Raw genomic sequence first — 22,742 nt, forward strand, 5'->3', positions numbered from 1 at the left:
ATAGGCTCAAAGGTTTAGGGGCATCAGTTATTTACTCTTTTAGCAATGTATTATATTGAACTCTTCCCTTTGTTTATTTTCAAAAGTAGAATTTGTAATAGATTGTTTATGGTGGACTTTTTTTGTGATATATGATGGCATGAAGAGAAAACTACACAGAGTGGTATTACTTGTTACCAAGTTCAAACTCGCTCTGCTTGCTTCACAAGGCTGGTAAGACTTACAGACATGTGTTAAGGCAAAGAATAATGACTTTATTTGGAAACCTGGCAGACTGAGAAGATGGTGGACTAATGTGTCAAAATAACCATCTTATTGGGGTCTGGATGCCTGGTTCTTTTATAGGACAGAGAGGAGAGGAGGCAAGGAAATAATGTCAAAGGCCATTTATCTTGTACAATAAGAGGGTATTTGTTCATTTTTTCTTTTCTGCAGCCATTCACAGTTGGTGAGGGTCAGATTGTCTCCCTGTGAGCTGGAAAAAAGCCACTTTAACATTCATGCAGAGGGGCAGGGTTCCTTGGCAAAAGCAGTGAATAGCAATGGTCAAAGAAACAGATCCAGCATGGAGTCAATATTGGCTCCTCCCTGTTATAGTTCCTTTGATGTGCACTTCCCCTGTCTGGGGCCAGTGTCCTGCTCTTTCTCATCCTGAGTCTCCTCAGGGAGCACCACCCTTTCAGGAGTGGCTGCACCATACTTTGTTTACTGACGTGACAGGTGACATTTTTAGTTTACAGCAGATATTTACCAAAAATTTCCATATTCTGTCCTGCAGCCTTAAGGATATATTATTATTGTGGATTCTGAGAAGGGAAATAAAATCAATCTTAGTCATTTAGTAATATTTCTGTTTTCCTGCCTACATCCCTTTGGTCTTCTTAGATGCTTATTCACAAGTCTGTGCTTGTCACACCTGGTACTCCTTTGAAAATAACGACTTATTACCCAAGTAGTAAACTCACAACTTGGAAATGGCCACAATCCAAAATTTCCCAAAATGTGAGGTTCTGTGAGCCATCTGGATGGAAAAAAAAAAATTACAAAGAGGTTATAATTATGTTGATTTAAAGAGTATCACTTGGAGAAACTAATCTTGATAATTAAAGCCAAATTGGTGTGACAATTAGGATTAACTTAGGTATTTTGCAACTGTTTTTTTTTTTTTTTTTTTTTGGCAATTTAGCTGTTGGAGTGAGTCTTAGATGGGATGGATCTAAAGGGAGGGAAATTCTCAGATCCACCAACCCTTCTTGATACTGCCACAAGATTCCCCCATTCTTTTAAAAATCAGGGCTCAATTTCAATTCCCCACCCACTGCCATTTGGTGGTATTTTTGTTTCTCTTTAGGTATCATCCTGTTTTGCTTTCTTTTTACCACTGATGTTGGCTTATTTCATATGTTCTTGTTTTACCGCTAGTCATGTCTGACTCTTTTGTAGTCCCATGAACTGTAGCCTGCCAGGCTCCTCTGTCCATGGGATTTCCCAGGAAAGAATACTGGAGTGGGTTGCTATTTCTTCCTCCAAGGGATCTTCCTGACCCTGGGATTGAACCCCTGTCTCATGTCTCCTCCATTGGCAGGCAGATTCTTTAGCACTGAGCCCCTAGGGAAGCCCAATACACTAAATATTTAATGGTGCTTAGTCACTCAGTCATGTCCAACTCTTCATGACCCCATGGACTGTGGCCCACCAGCTCTGCTGTCCATGGGGATTCTCCAGGCAAGAAAAATGGAGTGGGTTGTCATTTCCTTCTCCGCAAAGTATTTAATACATGGACTTTATTTTTTTAAGATTTATTTATTTAGTTTTAGTTGCATTGGGTCTTTGTTGCTGCATGTGGGCTTTCTGTAGTTACAGCGAGCAAGGGTTACTCCCCATTGCAGTGCCTGGGCTTCACACTGTGGTCACTTTTTCTGTTTCAGAGCTCAGGCTCTAGGCACATGGGCTTCAGTAGTTGTGGCACACAGGCTTAATTGCTCTGCAGCATGTGGAATCTTCCCGGACCAGGGACTGAACACCTGTCCCCTGCACTGGAGACACTGTACCACCAAGGAAGTCCCTAAATATATATTCTTCAAAATTAATGTTTTGATTTGTTCATGAATTGTTTATCTTAAATCTTCTATCTGAGGAAATGAGCTATTTCTAATATCCTGTTCTTGCAGGAAGAATTTTAAATCGTTTCTCCAAAGACATTGGGCATATGGATGACTTGCTGCCTCTGATATTTCAAGATTTCATGCAGGTAACATAACAATCCTGTCAGAATTTTAACAGGGACTATCAGAGTGCCTGTTTCTCAAGGCCTTCTCACAGGGGCTAAGGATGGTCTTCTGGCAATGCATCCTGTTATCTTCAGTAAAGGTCATGTTTGTGAGAGAAAGGTGAAGTTGTGATGGGAAGCCTGAGTTAACATGAGAAACACCTGGGGCAAGAGTGGCTACACAGTCACATCAAGGTTGGTCTGAAGCAGCAGCATGCTGGGTAAGTGGTTCTCCCTTTGCCTTCCACGTGTCTGGCATGGATTCCCTTTACTGTGAGTGCATTTTGTAATATAGAAATAATCACCTCTCATGGAAAGATAGCCTAGATTAACTAAATTATGCTTTGTATTGGGCTTCCCAGCTGGCTTAGTGGTAAAGAATTCACCTGCCAATGCAGGAGATGCAAGAGATATGGATTTGATCCCTGGGTTAGAAGATGTCCTGGAGAAGGGAATGGTGATCCACTTCAGTATTCTTGCCTAGAAACTTCCACAGATAGAGGAATCATACACAACTGAGCACAAGCACTGTGCATTGTATTCCCACAGAGGACAAATGTTTACTGCAGCATTTAATTTGGATAAAGCCATGTGTGGTTATAGACAAAGCAAAGGTTGGGTACAAATAAGGTGAGAATAATACTTTAACAAGAACAATGTTGTTCTTTAGTCACTAAGTTGTGTACGGCTCTTTTGTGACCGCATAGACTGCAGCTTGCCAGACTCCTCCATACATGGGATTTCTCAGTCAAGAATACTGGAGTGGGTTGCCATTTCCCTGTCCAGGGGATATTCCTGACCCAGAGATCAAGCTTGTGTCTCTGGCATCTCCTTCATTGCAGGTAGATTCTTACCACTGAGCCACCTGGGAAGTCCAAAAAGGAAAATAGAAAGCGCTTATTGAAGATAGAAAGGCTTTAAATCAGTAATTTGATTACAGGATCAAAGTCATCTCAGAAAATGTTTTTTGGTTTTGTAGGCAGTTTTGCTTTTCACAAGCTGATTGCTCTGTCTTAAGGTGTCAAAAAATAAAGAGAGAGAAAGACTTACAGGAATACCTCCTACTCAGCCTGTTTGTCTGTGAACTTGAGAGTCTAAGGAATGATGTTAGGTCATCTCAGTTCTCATCATCACATTTAGCATTGTTGCTCTTATGGAGTGTTTTTTTTTTTTTTCTACTTTTTTTCTGTTTTTCTGTCTACTTATCAGTGATTAAGCCTGTGAGGAATTTACTTTTTCTTTCCAAGTGTTAATTTTGGAAATGAAATGCATTTGTCCAAAGCTGCACATAGAAATGCAGCAATGAACAGTGTAACATGGTCCTACAGATAGTGCAGCCAGTGGGCAAGGCTTCCACTGTTACCAGTGAGAACTAAGCTGAGACTCGGAGGCAGAGGACTTTTCCTGCAAAGATGTCTGATTGTTTTCTTCTCTTCTGCAAACTTGTTTTATAAATGTGCCCTGCTGGGTTTAGCTACATAATTTATCCTCAGAAACAATTTTTCCCTGAAAACAGTGTCATGTTTTGACAGTGATTATGAATTACTTTGAAAGGATTTTGTGAAAGGTTCTGTTTCTTGGCTACAGTAAGCTAGGCCAAGGTTGGGTTTCCACTGTGTGCTTAGCATATGGTTTGTTAGTCCTCATAATCAAAATTTGTCACATAGTTTTGCATGGCATATGGAGGGACAGGGATCGATGCTATCTGATTTCAGTAGGAAATATTCTCATTAAAGAGGAGAGAAAATTCTAGTCTAGGTGATTTCTTCCCTCCTCTCCCACTTATAGTTCAATTATCTTGAAGTTTGGTGGAGGCATCCTGTAGTTCATTAGAAGTAAGAGTCTGCTGTTTGAAAGAGAGACCTGGGATGAGCATGGAGCTTATGTATTCTTCACTGAGGAAGCAGTTAAATCTCCGAAGATGGATAATATTGCCAAGAGAGAGGGAAGCATTTTAGGAGCCAGGATTGGAAGCTTAGGGAAGCAGAGAAAGAAGGGGAGTACAGAAGACACATATTAAACAGCAAAGATGAGAGGAGGCGATCCAGTGGAGACCTGAGGAAGACAGGTCTGTTTAGTGCAAATGAGAAGGTGAGTCCACAGAAACTTGTTGGTTGATTTGGAATCAGGAGGTGTCTGGTGACCTGAGGAGCAGGTTTCAGATGGGAGGAGTTACAGAGCAAAGGGCTGCAAATCCAGGAGCCGTGGAGGGGGTTGATGTAAAGACAGGCTACTCCTGGAAGGAGTTTGAATGAATCAGAAGAGAGGCCCATCTGGATGTAGGGTCTGAGGAGATGTTGCTGGTTGCTTGAGATTTTAGTTTCTGGGAGGGCAGTATGAGCAATGGTGGGTGCTTTTTTTTCCCTCTCTTCGCTCCTTCTCTTCAACAAACAGGGATTAGAGTTGAGGCCCTGAGGTACCGGGGTGAGTCAGGCATGAAGCCCTGTCCTTATTGGTCTCCTCCAGTCTCCAGGGAAGGAAGACATTCAGAGACTCACCCCTTGATGGCTTTGGAATCCTAATTGTGGGAGCTCTGTGGAGGAAGTCTTGGAAGGCAAACTATATGTGGGGACTGGAGGCAGTCAGGGAACCTAGTCCAGGGGTAGCTGGAGCTTCTAGGAGGTGACCTTTGATCCCAGATGAGGGGAAAAGGCTGCTGTGGATGGTGTGGCATGAAGTGCTGGTGGAAGCAGAGTTCCTGTGTGGGACCCAGTCTTTCTGTCAGTCACCAGCTGAGAAGGGGGAAGGGAAAGGCTTGGCATGGTGTTGTTCACTTTTGTTTACAGTGTTCTTGCTTGGAGAATCCCAGGGACGGGGGAGCCTGGTGGGCTGCCATCTATGGGGTCGCACAGAGTCGGACACGACTGAAGCGACTTAGCAGCAGTAGCAACTGTGTTCAAACTCAATTTTGATGGTTCTGCTCATCCTTGGTGTATTTGATAAACCTTGGAAAATTCTTGATCATTTTTATTTTTATTACTTCAAGTATGTATTTACTTCTAAAGTATGTATTACTTTTTTTCCTCATCTAATTCCTTCTCATTTCATAAATGAGAGATTTCATAAATGGCATCTCAGATAGTTTATTTGATATTTTGTAATAGTGATACTATGTATTGTTTCTATGTGGCTAATGAAAAGCCTGGGTTCTATGTAGTGGTCCACAGTGCCGGACAGTCCGCCCACTAAGACGATGTGACTCAGAGACCGCCTCCCAGCAGAGGGCGATCGTGAGTTTGTGCACCATCCTGTACAACTGACAGCTACCAGATAGGCTGCCTATTCAGTCACATTAGAGTTGTTGGGAAAACTGGAGCTGTTCACTATTTCAAAGGATGAAGGAAAGCAGCATAAAAAATCAACTTATGCGGTGTGATTGCACCTGATAATCATTCATGATGTCAACAGCTTTAAACTGTGGCAGTGCAGAGCCCTGCAGTCTCCCTTTCCAAGCCTCCATCCCATCTCTCCCTCTTACCATCTCTGCCCCACAAAGCCACACTCTCCTTCCTGTAAAATGGAGAAAATAATACCTGCTTCTTAAGGTTTTTTGGGCAGATAAAAATGAAGACATTTTAATATTATTATTCGCATAACATCTAAATGCATGTTGAACACTAAGTAATGGATACCTAATTTAAAAAATACCACGTGTGTTTTAGGTGAGAGAAATAGTCTGATGACAGTGGCATTTGTTGTTCAGTCGCTAAGTCATGTCTGACCCTTTGCCACCCCATAGACTGCAGCATGCCAGACCTTCCTGTCCCTCACTATCTCCCAGAGTTTGCCCAAATTCATGTCCATTGAATCAGTGATACCATCAGCCATCCCATTCTCTCCTGCCCTCGTCTCCTTTTGCCTTTGGTAAAATGGCATTATGTTGCATTAAAGTTATTTTCAGAGACAGTTTCCAGGCCCATAAATATCATCTCATGAGTTCGTATCACACAGATTCTAGGTTTGTAATCCTTAAAGATTTTAATGGACGCTTTCTTTGGTAGACTCACAGAATAAAAATCAGTTGTTTTCAAGACAGACCACTGAGCATTAACTATTTCAGAGCAATGTAATTTTCATACAATTTGCCAAAGTCCCAAATAGCACTGAATAAGGCTCTCAATTATCTAAAATTCTTGTCAGTGAAATCATCATTTCCAAGGAGTCTTCCTGTTGCTAAACAAGTGAAATTGAAGGTGAGATGTGGAAGTTAAAGTGCATTTTAAGTTTAGGTATTTTAGTTTTCAAAAAAAATTTGGGGACTGTTCTGAACTTGCACACAGCTGTTCTTAGCAAAATACTATAATTTATTGAGGAAAACTAAGTTGTAAAATGCTTATTTCCCACACACCCCTCAATTAGGAAAAAAAAAAAAAATCGGCAGCTTGGCAGAGCTCAACTGACTCTTCACATCCTTCCGTGGACACAAGGGGCTTATTCTGAGGCCTCTTGAGCAACCAGTGGTAAGACCACCAGGGTCTGTTTCATTCCCTCCTCAGCACACATAGAACTCACTGACTGCAGTTTTATGAAGTGAAAATGCCCAAGAAAAAAGAAGATGTGAAGGAGGTGTCCTCAGTCATTTCTTTCCAGAGAGGGAAGAGCAAAAGAACAGACCACTGCATCTGGATATTGAGAACAAAGCCTGAGACTCAGTGTAATAGGTTATTGTGGGTCACTTGCTTTTGCAGCCTTTACTTGTCTCAGCACCACTGACCCTTGCATTTCATTGTTTGGAAATGTCAGAGGAAGTGTGTAGAGAGTATCCCAGCCTCTCCCGCTGAACAATGACTTTCTCATTCTGAGATTTCTGTGGGTGTTGATCCCTTCCCCTACCCCTTCCTCAAATCCCCCTTAGGGATGTTTATTTTTTAATATATATGTAATACTAGTGCTTTGTGGATATTTTTTTCTAGTCAGTGGCTTGCCATTTATATCCTTAGTAGAGATCAAGGTTTAATTTTGATGACATCTAATGTTTACCATTTTTTTCTTTTCTTTTGTAGTTAATGTTTTTGTATCCTAAGAAATCTTTGCACATCCTTAGGAGTGTGAAGATACTTTTCTATGTTCTACCTTTTTAAATATTGGTGCATCTTGCACTATTTTTTGTATGTGAAAGAGTAATTAGTGGTTGAAGTTTATTTTTTCCAATTATCTGGACACATTTGTTAAAAACTTTTATGCATTGAATTAAGGAAATCTGCATCTGTATAATTTATTTTGTTCCTCAAAAGTTATAGTTTATGCCAATATTTAGATCCTTATACCAATACTGCATTCTTAATTACTGTACATTTTAATAAGAGATGAAACCCATAGTTTAAATCGCCTAACTTTGTACTTCTTTGTCAAGGTTGCTTTGGTCATTCTGGATTCTTTACTTTTTATGTATAAATTTTAGAAACCTTCCAATTTACTTTTAAATAAGAGCCTGCTGAAAATTTTATCAATATATTCTTTTAGCTATAGGTTATTTGAGAAGTCTGAGTCTTAACAATCTTGGATCTGCAATTATGAATATGTATCTCTCTCTGCTTATTTAGGTCTTTTTATAATTTTAGAAATATTTTGTAGTTTTTAGTATAGACATCTTACACTTCTCTGGTAAAATTATTCATATTATCATTGGATTGTTTTTTTAAATTATTTATTTATTTTTGGATGCACTGTGCCTTCTTTTGGAGAGGGCAATGGCACCCCACTCCAGTACTCTTGCCTGGAAAATGCCATGGATGGAGGAGCCTGGTGGGCTGCAGTCCATGGGGTCGCTGAGAGTCGGACACGACTGAGCGACTTCACTTTCAATTTTCACTTTCATGCATTGGAGAAGGAAATGGCAACCCACTCCAGTGTTCATGCCTGGAGAATCCCAGGGACGGGGGAGCCTGGTGGGCTGCCGTCTCTGGGGTCGCACAGAGTCGGACACGACTGAAGCTACTTAGCAGCAACAGCAGCAATGCCTTCTTTGCCACGTGTGGACTTTCTTTAGTTGCGGGGAATGTGGGTGACTAGTTGCTGTGGGTGGGCTTCTCATTCTGCTGGCTTTTCCTGTTGCAAAACATGGGCTGTAGGGTGCATGGGCTTCAGTAGTTGTGGCACATGGGCTTAGCTGCTCTGCGCATCTGGATTCTTCCCAGGAATCGAACCTGTGTTTCCTGCATTGGCAGATGGATTCTTAACCACTTGGACCACTAGGGAAGGCTTGTTTCTGATACCATTATAAACTTGCTAGTTGCTAGTCTATAGAAATATAGTTGATTTATGTGTGAATTAACTTTGCATTGCCTGGAGTTGATGGCAGTAGTTTTTTTTTGTTGTTTGTTTGTTTGTTTTTAGTTCTGTAGGATTTTATCCATATACAGTCATGTCAGCTGTAATAATGACAGTTTTATATCTTCATTTCCAGTATTTATGACTTTTATTTCCTTTTCTTGACTTGTTGTGGCTGGAGTTTCCAGTTAGTGTTGAAGAGAGTTGGTTAGATCAGTTAATCTTGTACTCTTAGGGCAAAACCTTTCAATATATTTTTCATTACAAATAATATTAATTCCAATTTGTAGGTAGGAATCTGTTATCAGATTGAAAAAGTTGAACTTAACATTCCTGGAATAGAGTTTACTTGGTTGTAATGTAGCATTGTTTCTATGTATTGCTGTATGTAGTTTGTCAAGAATTTTTGTATCTGTTGTTCATGAAGGATATTGGTCTATAATTAGCTTTTTAAAATATTTTGTTGGCTTTTTGTGTCAGAATTATGTAGCCTCAAGAAAATACCTGGGAAATATTTCCACTTTTAATGGTCACTTTAATGTGTCAGCTTGACCAGACTACATCCCTCAGTTATTCAATCAAAAAGTGATCTGTGTGTTCCTCTGTAGGCATTTTGTAGATGTGATTGAAGTCCATCATCAGTTGATTTTAAGTAGGAACAATTATCCTACATAGTCAAGTGGGCACAGTTCAGTCAGTTGTAAGGCTTTAAGAACTCAGCCTTCCCTGAAGTAAAAAGAAATTCTGCGTGTGGAGAACAGCATCAGCTCCTGCCCAAGGGTTCCAGTCTGTCCTTTGTAACAGCCAACCCTGAGCATTTTGGACTTACCCAGTCAAGTTAGATTGTGGAGTATTATCTTTTATATATTGCTAGATTCAGTTCATTGGTATGTTGTTTAATATCCCAAGACAGTTAACTTTGTAATTTTCCCTTCTTTTAATGTCCTTTTCTTTAAAATTTTATTTTTACTTTATTTTACTTTACAATACTGTATTGGTATTGCCATACATTGACATGAATCCACCACGGGTGTATACAAGCTCCCAATCCTGAATCTCCCTCCCACCTCCCACCCCATATCATCTCTCTGGATCATCCCCATGCACCAGCCCCAAGCATCCTGTATCCTGTATTGAACATGGATTGGCACTTCGTTTCTTACATGGTAGTATAAATGTTTCAATGCCATTCTCCTAAATCATCCCACCCTCTCCCTCTCCCTCAGAGTCCAAAAGTCGGTTTTTACATCTGTGTCTCTTTGCTGTCTCGTATACAGGGTCATCATTACCATCCTTCTAAATTCCGTATATATGTGTCAGTATACTGTATTGGTGTTTTTCTTTCTGGCTTACTTCACTCTGTATAATTGGCTCCAGTTTCATCCACCTCATTAGAACTGATTCAAATGGATTCTTTTTAATGGCTGAGTAATACTCCATTGTGTATATGTACCACAGCTTTCTTATCCATTCATCTGCTGATGGACATCTAGGTTGTTTCCATGTCCTGGCTATTATAAACAGTGCTGCAATGAACATTGGGGTACATGTGTCTCTTTCGATTCTGGTTTCCTTGGTGTATATGCCCAGCAGTGGGATTGCTGGGTCATAAGGCAGCTCTATTTGCAATTTTTTAAGGAATCTCCACACTGTTTTCTATAGTGGCTGTACTAGTTTGCATTCCCACCAACAGTGTAAGAGGGTTCCCTTTTCTCCACACCCTCTCCAGCATTTATTGCTTGCAGACTTTTGGATCGTAGTCATGCTGACTGGTGTGAAATGGTTCCTCATTGTAGTCTTGATTTGCATTTCTTTGATAATGAGTGATGTTGAGCATCTTTTCATGTGTTTGTTAGCCATCTGTGTGTCTTCTTTGGAGAAATGTCTATTTAGTTCTTTGGCCCATTTTTTGATTGGGTCATTTATTTTTCTGGAATTGAGCTGCATAAGTTGCTTGTATATTTTTGAGATTAGTTGTTTGTCAGTTGCTTCATTTGCTATTATTTTCTCCCATTCAGAAGGCTGTCTTTTCACCTTACTTATAGTTTCCTTTGTTGTGCAGAAGCTTTTAATTTTAATTAGATCCCATTTGTTTATTTTTGCTTTTATTTCCAGTATTCTGGGAGGTGGATCATAGAGGATCCTGCTGTGATTTATGTCAGAGAGTGTTTTGCCTATGTTCTCCTCTAGGAGTTTTATAGTTTCTGGTCTTACATTTAGATCTTTAATCCATTTTGAGTTTATTTTTGTGTGTGGTGTTAGAAAGTGATCTAGTTTCATTCTTTTATAAGTGGTTGACAAGTTTTCCCAAAAGCACTTGTTAAAGAGATTGTCTTTACTCCATTGTATATTCTTTCCTCCTTTGTCAAAGATAAGGTGTCCATAGGTGTATGGATTTATCTCTGGGCTTTCTATTTTGTTCCATTGATCTATATTTCTGTCTGTGCCAGTACCATACTGTCTTAATGACTGTGGCTTTGTAGTAGAGCCTGAAGTCAGGCAAGTTGATTCCTCCAATTTCATTCTTTCTCAAGATTGCTTTGGCTATTCGAGGTTTTTTGTATTTCCATACAAATCTTGAAATTATTTGTTCTAGTTCTGTGAAAAATACCACTGGTAGCTTGGTAGGGATTGCATTGAATCTGTAGATTGCTTTGGTTAGTATGCTCATTTTCACTATATTGATTCTTCTGATCCAGGAATATGGTATATTTCTCCATCTATTAGTGTCCTCTTTGATTTCTTTCATCAGTGTTTTATAGTTTTCGATATATAGGTCTTTAGTTTCTTTAGGTAGATATATTCCTAAGTATTTTATTCTTTTCGTTGCAATGGTGAATGGAATTGTTTCCTTAATTTCTTTTTCTACTTTCTCATTATTAGTGTATAGGAATGCAAGGGATTTCTGTGTGTTGATTTTATATCCTGCAACTTTACTATATTCATTGATGAGCTCTAGTAATTTTCTGGTGGAGTCTTTAGGATTTTCTGTGTAGAGGATCATGTCATCTGCAAACAGTGAGAGTTTTAATTCTTCTTTTCCAATTTGGATTCCTTTTATTTCTTTTTCTGCTCTGATTGCTGTGGCCAAAACTTCCAGAACTATGTTGAATAGTAGCGGTGAAAGTGGGCACCCTTGTCTTGTTCCTGACTTTAGGGGAAATGCTTTCAATTTTTCACCATTGAGGATAATGTTTGCTGTGGGTTTGCCATATATAGCTTTTATTATGTTGAGGTATGTTCCTTCTATTCCTGCTTTCTGAAGAGTTTTTATCATACAGGGATGTTGGATTTTCTCAAAGACCTTCTCTGCATCTACTGAGATAATCATATGGATTTTATTTTTCAATTTGTTAATGTAGTGAATTACATTGATTCATTTGTGGATATTGAAGAATCCTTGCATCCCTGGGATAAAGCCCACTTGGTCATGGTGTATGATCTTTTTAATGTGTTGTTGGATTCTGATTGCTAGGATTTTGTTAAGGATTTTTGCATCTATGTTCATCAGTGATATTGGCCTGTAGGTTTTTTTTTGGTGTTTTTTTTTTTTTTTTTTTTTTTTGTGGCGTCTTTGTCAAGTTTTGGTATTAGGGTGATGGTGGCCTCATAGAATGAGTTTGGAAGTTTACCTTCCTCCGCAATTTTCTGGAAGAGTTTCAGCAGGATAGTTGTTAGCTCGTCTCAAAATTTCTGGTAGAATTCAGCTGTGAAGCCATCTGGACCTGGGCTTTTGTTTGCTGGAAGATTTCTGATTACAGTTTCAATTTCCATGCTTATGATGGGTCTGTTAAGATTTTCTATTTCTTCCTGGTTCAGTTTTGGAAAGTTGTACTTTTCTAAGAATTTGTCCATTTCTTCCACGTTGTCCATTTTATTGGCATATAATTGCTGATAGTAGTCTCTTATGATCCTTTGTATTTCTGTGTTGTCTGTTGTGATCTCTCCATTTTCATTTCTAATTTTATTGATTTTATTCTTCTTCCTTTGTTTCTTGATGAGTCTAGCTAATGGTTTTTCAATTTTGTTTATCCTTTCAAAGAACCAGCTTTTGGCTTTGTTGATTTTTGCTATGGTCTCTTTTGTTTCTTTTGCATTTATTTCTGCCCTAATTTTTAGGATTTCTTTCCTTCTACTACCTCTGGGGTTCTCCATTTCTTCCTTTTCTAGTTGCTTTAGGTGTAGAGTTAGGTTATTTATTTGATTTTTTTTTCTTGTTTCTTGAGGTATGCCTGTATTGTTGCTATGAACTTTCCTCTAAGCACTGTTTTTATAGTGTCCCACAGATTTTGGGTTGTGTTTTCATTTTCATTCGTTTCTATGCATAATTTGATTTCTTTCTTTATTTCTTCTGTGATTTGTTGGTTATTCAGAAGCGTGTTGTTTAGCCTCCATATGTTGGGATTTTTAATAGTTTTTCTCCTGTAATTGAGATCTAATCTTAGTGCATTATAGTCAGAAAAGATGCTCAGAATGATTTCTATTGTTTTGAATTTATCAAGGTTAGATTTATGGCCCAGGATGTGATCTATCCTGGAAAAGGTTCCATGAGCACTTGAGAAAAAGGTGAAATTCATTGTTTTGGGGTGAAATGTCCTATAGATATCAATTAGGTCTAACTGGTCTATTGTATCATTTAAAGTTTGCATTTCTTTGTTAATTTTCTGTTTAGTTGATCTGTCCATAGGTGTGAGTGGGGTATTAAAGTCTCCCACTATTATTGTGTTATTGTTAATTTTCCCTTTCACACTTGTTAGCATTTGTCTTACATATTGTGGTGCTCCTATGTTGGGTGCATATATATTTATAATTGTTATATCTTTTCTTCTTGGTTGATCCTTTGATCATTATGTAGTGGCCTTCTTTGTCTCTTTTCACAGCCTTTGTTTTAAAGTCTATTTTATCGGAGATGAGTATAGCTACTCCTGCTGTCTTTTGGTCTCTATTTGCGTGGAATATCTTTTTCCAGCCCTTCACTTTCAGTCTATATGTGTCCGTTGCTTTGAGGTGGGTTTCTTGTAAGCAGCATATATAAGGATCTTGTTTTTTGTATCCATTTAGCCAGTCTTTGCCTTTTGGTTGGGGCATTCAACCCATTTACATTTAAGGTAATTATTGATAAGTGTGATCCCTTTGCCATTTACTTTATTGTTTTGGGTTCGGGTTTATACTCCCTTTTTGTGTTTCCTGTCTAGAGAATATCCTTTAGTATTTGTTGGAGAGCTGGTTTGGTGGTGCTGAAATCTCTCAGCTTTTGCTTGTCTGTAAAGCTTTTTATTTCTCCTTCATATTTGAATGAGATCCTTGCTGGGTACAGTAATCTGGGCTGTAGGTTATTTTCTTTCATCACTTTAAGTATGTCTTGCCATTCCCTCCTGGCCTGGAGAGTTTCTATTGAAAGATCTGCAGTTATCCTTCTGGGAATCCTCTTGTGTGTTATTTGTTGTTTTTCCCTTGCTGCTTTTAATGTTTGTTCTTTGTGTTTGGTCTTTGTTAATTTTTTAATATATGTCTTGGGGTGTTTCACCTTGGATTTATCCTGTTTGGAACTCTCTGGGTTTCTTGGACTTGGGTGATTATTTCCTTCCCCATTTTAGGGAAGTTTTCAACTATTATTTCCTCAAGAATTTTCTCATGGTCTTTCTTTTTGTCTTCTTCTTCTGGGACTCCTATAATTCGAATGTTGGAGTGTTTCATATTGTCCTGGAGGTCTCTGAGGTTGTCCTCATTTCTTTTAATTCGTTTTTCTTTTTTCCTCTCTGATTCATTTATTTCTACCATTCTATCTTCTATTTCACTAATCCTATCTTCTGCCTCCATTATTCTACTATTTGTTGCCTCCAGAGTGTTTCTGTTGTCATTTATTGCATTATTCATTATATATTGACTCTTTTTTAATTTCTTCTAGGTCCTTGTTAAACGTTTCTTGCATCTTCTCAATCCTTGTCTCCAGGCTATTTATCTGTGATTCCATTTTGATTTCAAGATTTTAGATCATTTTCACTATCAATATTCAGAATTCTTTCTCAGGTAGATTCCCTCTCTCCTCTTTGGTTTGGTTTGGTAGGCATTTCTCCTGTTCCTTTACCTGCTAGGTATTCCTCCATCTCTTCATCTTGGTTATATTGCTTCATTTGGGGTGGCATTTCTATATTCTGGGAATTTGTGGAGTTCTCTTTATTACGGAGTTTCCTTACTGTGAGTGGGGTTGTATCAGTGGCTTGTCAAGGTTTCTTGGTTAGGGAGGCTTGTGTTGGAGTTCTGGTGGGTGGAGCTGGATTTCTTCTCTCTGGAGTGCTATGAATTGTCCAGTAATGGGTTGTGAGACGTCAATGGTTTTGGAGTAGTTTTGAGCTGCCTGTATATTGAAGCTCAGGGGTGTGTTCCTGTGTTGCTGGAGAATTTGCATGGTATGTCTTGCTCTGGAACTTGTTGGCCCTTGGGTGGTGTCTGGTATGGAGTGTAGGTATGGAGACGTTTGATGAGCTCCTATTGATTAATGTTCCCTGAATTCAGGATTTCTCTGATGTTCTTAGGATTTGGACTTAAGCCTCCTGTTTCTGGTTTTCAGTTTTATTTTTACCCTAGCCTCAGGACTTCTCCATCTATACAGCACTGATGATAAAGCATCTAGGTTAAAGATAAAAGGTTTCTCCACATTGAGGGTCATGCATAGAGGTTCACTGAGTTACATGGAGAAGAGAAGAGGGATGGGGTAGTTAGAGGTGACTGGAATGAGATGAGGTGGGATCAGAAGAGGAGAGAGCAAGCTAGCCAGTAATCACTTCCTTATGTATGCTCCACAGTCTGGACCACTCAGAGGTGTTCACGGAGTTATACAGGGAAGAGGAGAGGGAGGAAGTAGACAGAGGTGGCCAGGAGGATAGAAGAGGGAAATGAAAGGGAGAGAGAGAGATCTGGCCAGTAACCTGTTCCCTGAGTGTTCTCCACCGTCTGGAACACACAGAGATTCGCAGGGTTGAGTAGAGAGGAGAAGGGGGAGGGAGGAGACAGAGGCCACCTGGTGGAGAAAAAGGAGAGTCCAAAGGAGGGGAGAGTGGTCAAGCCAGTAATCTCGCTCTCAGGTAAAATTGGGTACTGAAGATTGGGTTTTTACACGTACAAAATTGACAACAAATACCAAAAAGCAAAGATTAAAAATCTGGAGTAGAGATTGGATTTTCAAAAATACACTATTAAAGAAAAGAAGAAGAGGAAAAAGGAAAGAAAAAACAAGCAAACAAACAAAACAAACAAAAAAACACCACCAACAGAAAAAAACAAAGCCACAAGAATTATTAAAAATAATAATTAGAGAAATAGATTACTTAAAAATTTAAAAATTTAAGAAAGTTAAAAAAGTTAAAAAAAAAAAGACAACTAAAAAAAGAAAAAAACAATCAAGCATCCTCATCAACTCAAAAAAAAAAAAAAAAAAAAAAACCCCCAAAAAAAAAATTGATTGTATAAGTAGTAAAGGTATATCTGGCCCTTTCTCTGGTGTTGTGGGTTGTGTGGGGTCACTTCCAAGGCGGTTCCCTCTGTTTAACTTCCTCTGTTTGCTGGTCTCTTCCGTGTCTGATTTCCATCTTGACACAGGGAGGGCGGTGGTGGGTACACTAGGCTCACTATTCAGTCGTGCTGTGGGGAAGGAGGGATGCTGCAAACAAATATTACTAGCGTGTGTTTGCAATGTCTCATCCACTCTGGGCTTGCCCCTGCTCGCAGCGCACACCACTCAGGCTCTATGTAGCTCTGCCAGGGAACCGTCTGAGGCCGGCCCTAGGCTTCACACATCTCCCCAGTCTAAGCTGCTCAGGCTCAGTGCTCAGGAAGCCCTCAGAGGCACAGATTTGGTTGGGCCTGTGTTTTGTGCCCTTCTCAGGTCCAAGTGGCTCAGAAGTTTGGCGAGCGCAATCGCTGCAACTGTGGCCTTTCCCTGCTGCTCAGTTTTCTGGGTGTACCGCCCACTGGCGTTCCTTCTCAGGCAGATGATGACTATCCAGAACCCCCAGAAGTCTTAGTTAACAAAGAAACCTGCTTGCATTTTGGTAGGTAATGTCTCACTTGGGCTGTGATTGCCCCCTTCTAGCCCTTAAGGCTCTGGCTGCCTGTCACCAGAGGGGGATGGTCTGCAGCCAGCTATTTCCGATCAGTCCTTTGTTCTGTGCGTGGTCCTGGTGGTGTCTTATGTTCGAGCGTTTTGCGTGGTAGCTATCCCACAGTCTGGTTTGGTAGCCCAAGTTAGTTTGCTCTGTCCACACACGGGGTGTTCCAGCCTGATTCTCAAAAAAAGACCACTGCAGCCTGCGCCTCCCATGGCTGGATTCTTGAAAAGCACCACCGGCTGCGCCTCCCGTTCCTCCCTGCCCAGCCCCCACTTGCTAGTGGTGGATGCAGGCATCTGTGCTGCTTTTCCGCTGGGGAAGTTACTATTGGGCTCGTAATCTGTTGGTTTTAATTATTTATTTATTTTTCCTTCTTGTTGTGTTGCCCTCTGTGCTTCCAACGCTCACCACAGATGGCTGTGAGAATGTTTCCTGGTGTTTGGAAACCTCTCTTTTTAAGACTCTCTTCCCGGAACGGGATTCCCTTCCCGGGACGGAGCTCCCTCCCTACCTCCTTTGTCTCTTTTTTCGTCTTATTATTTTTTTCCTACCTGTTTTTGAAGCCAATGATCTGCTTTTCTGGTTGCCTGATGTCCTCTGCCAGCATTCAGAAGTTGTTTTGTGGAATTTACTCAGCGTCAAAATGTTCTTTTGATGAATTTTTGAGGGAGAAAGTGGTCTCCCCATCCTATTCCTCCACCATCTTAGGACCGCCCCCCACTTCTTTTAATGTCTTTATCTGGTTTTTATATCATGATGATGCTGGACTCATGTACCCTGGAAAAGTTTGGTAAAAATTTTCTGCAAAATATTTTTGTGAAGCCCTCTAGACTTAACTCTTTTGTGTGGAAAATTTAAAAATTATGTATTCAGGAAATTCTCTAGTGGTCCAGTGGTCAGGACTTGGTGCTTTCACTGCTGTGGGCCTGGGTTCAATTGCTGGTAGGAAAACTTAAGATCCCACAAGTTGCATGGTATGGCCAAAACAATAAAATAAAATGAAATAAAATAACCCAACAACACAAGAGAAGACTTGACACATGGACATCACTAGATGGTCAACACTGAAATCAGATTGATTATATGCTTTGCAGCCAACGATGGAGAAGTTCTATATAATCAGAAAAACCAAGATGGGGAGCTGACTGTGGCTCAGATCATGAACTCCTTTTTGCCAAATTCAGATTTAAATTGAAGAAAGTAGGGAAAACCACTAGACCATTCAGGTATGACCTAAATCAAATCCTTTACGATTATACAGCAAAAGTGACAAATAGATTCAAAAGATTAGATCTGATAGAGTGCCTGAAGAACTAAGGACAGAAGTTCATGACATTGTACAGGAGGCACTGATCAAGAACATCCCCAAGAAAAAGAAATGAAAAAAGGCAAAATGGTTGTCTGAGGAGGTCTTACAAATAGCTGAGAAAAGAAGGGAAGCTAAAGGAAAAGGAGAAAAGGAAATATAATATCCATTTGAATGCAGAGTTCCAAAGGATAGCAAGGAGAGGTAAGAAAGCCTTGCTCAGTGATCAATGCAAAGAAATAGAGGAAAGCAATAGAATGGTAAAGACTAGAGAGCTCTTAAAGAAAATTGGTGATACCAAGGGAACATTTCATGCAAAGTTGGGCACAAGAAAGGACAGAAATGGTATGGACCTAACAGAAGCAGAAGATATTAAAAAGAGGTGGAAGCATACACAGAAGAACTATACAAAAAAGATCTTCATGACTCAGATAAACACAGTGGTGTGATCACTCACTTAGAGCCAGACATCCTGGAATATGAAGTCAAGTGGTCCTTAGGAAGCATCACTACAAACAAAGCTAGTGGAAGTGATTGAATTCCAGTTGAGCTATTTCAAATCCTAGAAGATGATGCTGTGAAAGTGCTGCACTCAATATGCCAGCAGATTTAGAAAATGCAGCAGTGGCCATAGGAAAAGTTCAGTTTTCATTCCAATCCCAAAGAAAGGCAATGTCAGGGAATGTTCAAACTACCGCACAATTGCACTCTTCTCACATGCTAGCAAAATAATGCTCAAAATTCTCCAAGTCAGGCTTCAATAGTATGTGAACCATGAACTTCCAGATGTTCAAGCTGGTTTTAGAAAAGGCAGAGGAACTAGAGATTAAATTGCCAACATCTGTTGGATCACAGAAAAAGCAAGAGAGTTCCAGAAAAACATCTGCTTTACTGACAACAGCAAAGCCTTTTACTGTGTGGATCACCACAAACTGTGGAAAATTCTGAAAGAGATGGGAATACCAGACCACCTTACGTGCTTCCTGAGAAATCTGTATGCAGGTCAGGAAGCAACAGTTAGAACTGGACATGGAACAACTGACTGGTTCCAAATAGGGAAAGGAGTACATCAACGTTGTATATTGTCATGCTGCTTATTTAACTGATATGACTACTATAACATGCGAAATGCTGGACTGGATGAAGCACAAGCTGGAAACATGATTGCTGGGAGAAATATCAATAACCTCAGATATGCAGATGGCACAACCCTTATGGCAGAAAGTGAAGAAGAAATAAAGAGCCTCTTGATGAAAGTGAAAGAGGAGAGTGAAAAAGTTGGCTTAAAACTCAACATTCAGAAAACTAAGATCATAGCATCTGGTCCCATCTCTTCATGGCATATAGATGGGGAAACAATACAAACAGTGGCAGCTTTTATTTTGGGGGGCTCCAAAGTCACTGCAGATGGTGACTGCAGCTATGAAATTAAAAGACACTTGCTCCTTGGAGGAAAAGCTATGACCAAACTAGACAGCATATTAAAAAGCAGAGACATCCCTTTGCCACAAAGATCCATCTAGTCAAGGTTATGGTTTTACCAGTAGTCATGTTATGGATGTGAGTGTTAGACTATAAAGAAAGCTGAGTGCCAAAGAATTAATGCTTTTGAAGTGTGGTGTTGGAGAAGACTCTTGAGAGTCCCTTGGATTGCAAGAAAATCCAAACAGTCCATCCTAAAGGAGATCAGTTCTGAGTGTTCTTTGGAAGGACTGATGCTGAAGCTGAAACTCCAATACTTTGGCCACTTGATGTGAAGAACAGACTCATTGGAAAAAACCCTGATGCTGGGAAAAATTAAAGCAGGAGGAGAAGGGGACGACAAAGGATGGCATCACTGACTCAATGGACATGAGTTTGAGTAAGCTCCGGGAGTTCATGATGGACAGGGAAGTCTGTCGTGCTGCAGTCCTTGGGGTTGCAAAGAGTTGGACATGACTGAGTGAGGGAACAGAACTGAGAAAATAAAAAAGGATTCAAATTCTTAAATATATATGCAATTATTCAGATTTTCTATGTCATTATGTTAGTTTTTCATGTCATTTTCAAGACATTCGTCCTTTGCATTAAAATTTAAAAGTTTATCTGCACAATGTTTATTATATTCTCTTTGTAATGGTAATGGTATCTTTTGTATTTAAGTGAAAGGCAAAGTGTTAGGTGCACAGTCATGTCTGACTCTTTCCAACCCCATGAACTGTAGCCTGTCAGGCTCCTCTGTCCATGGGATTCTTCAGGCAAGAATACTGGAGTAGGTTGGTTGCCATTTCCTTTTCCAGGGGATCTTCTCAACCCAGAGATCAAACCTGGGTCTCCCATGTTACAAGCAGATTCTTTACTGTCTATGCCAGAGGGAAGCCCAATGTCTTGTATTATCCTCTTTTAATTCATATTAATAGCAATTTTCCCCCTTTTCTTTTCTTTTCCATTTTGTGGTGATTTCAAAGAACTAACTTTGAGTTTGTTGATTTTCCTGCTTAGAAGTTAGTTTTCTTTTCATTTGGGTCTTTTGTCATTTAGTTGCTCAGTTGTGTCTGACTTTTTGTGACTTCATGGACTGCAGCATGCCAGTTTTGCCTGTCCTTCACAATCTCCCAGAGTTTGCTCAAACTCACGTCCATTCAGTTGATGATGCTGTCGAACCATCTTATCCTCAGTCGCTCCCTTCTCCTCCTGCCATCAATCTTTCTCAGCATCAGGCTCTTTTCCAATGAATCAGTTCTTCACATCAAATGGCCAAATTATTGGAGCTTCAGCTTCAGCATCCAGTCTTTCCAATGAATAATCAGTGTTGATTTCCTTTGGGGTTGACTGGTTTGCACTACTTGCCTCAGGGACTCTCAGGAGTCTATATTTTCTTATTTTCATTCTTCTACATACTTTGATATGCTGTGTTTTTTTTTTTTAATTAATAAGATAGACCTCAAAAGACTTGACTTTTAGCTTTAAAATTTTTTTTAAATTTCATTGGAATATAGTTGATTTATAATACTGTGTTTATTTCACAGTATTATAAATGTACAGCAAACTGGTTCAGTTATATATATATACATATATTAATTATTTTTTAGATTTTTTCTCATATAGGTTACCATGGGGTGTTGAGTAGATTTCCCTGGGGTATACTTTTATAGTGCTCCTCTTTTTAAGGTGTACCTTGTTAGATTAGCAAATAAGTGGACTCCAGACTTAAGTTTTGTAAAAAATCTTGAACCCTGACAAAAGTAGAAAGGAAGCTATTGCTCAGTGAGATACACTAAACATGAAAGAAGAAATACACCATGTTTCCCTAAAGCTTCCTGTTGTGCTGGTTAACAAACTGTGAACCAAACCCCACCATTCACTCTTCAGTGGAGTTAGCCATGACTCTCAGTTGCGAGCGAATTGATGGATACCCAGGTCCTAGAGCTTACATTGTTGTGAAAAGATCCAAGACAGCCAAATGAGCGATGAAGAGTGTGATAAATGTATCCCACGCAAAGGGCAGGATTAGAAAAGCTTAGTCTTAGGGTTTGTACATGTGTGTCTGTGCATGTTAGTTGCTCAGTTTTGTCCGAATCTTTGCAATCTTGTGGACTGTGGACTGCCAGCCTCCTCTGTCTGTGGAATTCTCCAGGCAAGAATAATGGAGTGGGGTGCCATTTTCTTTTCCAGGGGATCTTCCCAACCGAGGGATCAAACCCTGGTCTTCCTGCATTGCAGGCAGATTCTTCACCATCTGAGTCAACAGGGAAGTCCAGGATTTGTATAGATCTCACCATATAGCTAAGACTCACCAATGTTTTATAATGTCCTGATTTAACAGACCTAAATGAGTTGGATTATATCAAAAGAGACAGAGGTGATGAAGGAGGGATTTGAGAATCAGAGCTGATCTCTAAACTTCTTGAGACGTGCAAGCTACTGTACCGGCTTACATGAAGACTTAGCACTGACCCTTGGTTAGTGTTAAGTTTGTGTACTTACTTAGTCACTCAGCCGTGTCTGACTCTTTACAACCTCATGGAATGGAGCCCTCCAGGCTCCTCTGTCCATGGGGATTCTGCAGGCAAGAATACTGGAGAGGGTTGCCGTGTCCTCCCCCAGGGGATCTTCCCAACCCAGGGATTAAAACCAGGTCTTCCACATTGCAGGCCTATCTCAGCACAATATTGGGCTAATGGAATTTCTCTTCCAGATATAGATTGTCATTCTCTGCAAACTGAAGAATTTTTCTGAATTGTGAAAAATCACCATTTTCTCTCAAGTGGAAGATTTCATCTAAGAATTTGTTTTTTATTTGTCCATGTGGATTCATAGACTTTGGATAGAATTTCCCAAATGGTGTGCTCCAAATGGGAAATATATAAAAATGCATAAAAGTAATGATTCTCCTTGTTTGGGCGAAATCAGGACTTGGGTCACTTGCTTCTGGGTCAATATGTGTCTTTCTATATTTCCATCCTTGTCTCTGTGCCGTAGTGTGACAGAGGTGCCAAAGCACTGGCCATGGTGATGTGGTCCATCAGATGGGCCTGGAATCCAACCAGATGGGGGGAATTGTGTGTAGCTTGAATTGGGTTTTTAGGAATTCCTGGGAATGTAGAAGAAAGAAATGAGGTCGGCTTCAGGGAAGGGATTTATTGTGTATTTGTTGTACACTAGGATCTTTTGTTTCCTTCCTCAAATGTTGACTTTTTTTTTTTTTTAGATACTATTTTCATCTTCTATAAAATTCTATAAAGGGCTTGAGATGGCTGGCAATAAAAGATTCACAAATGTATATACATATAAAAGTAAAAGTGCTCAG

At 39.8% G+C, this 22,742-nt stretch overlaps 1 protein-coding gene across 1 annotated transcript in view; it reads left to right on the plus strand.

Annotated features, from left to right (window-relative positions):
- The window catches only part of LOC138089048 (ATP-binding cassette sub-family C member 4-like), a 159,708-nt gene that overhangs the window by 76,792 nt on the left and 60,174 nt on the right, over positions 1-22,742 (plus strand). Inside the window, exon 20 of the mRNA XM_068984371.1 lies at positions 2,172-2,251. Within this exon, the coding sequence (XP_068840472.1) occupies positions 2,172-2,251 (80 nt within the window). The remainder of the gene's footprint in view (positions 1-2,171; positions 2,252-22,742) is intronic.

Source organism: Capricornis sumatraensis, chromosome 12 (assembly GCF_032405125.1).
Source record: "Capricornis sumatraensis isolate serow.1 chromosome 12, serow.2, whole genome shotgun sequence".
In the NCBI taxonomy this organism is placed as follows: domain Eukaryota; kingdom Metazoa; phylum Chordata; class Mammalia; order Artiodactyla; family Bovidae; genus Capricornis; species Capricornis sumatraensis.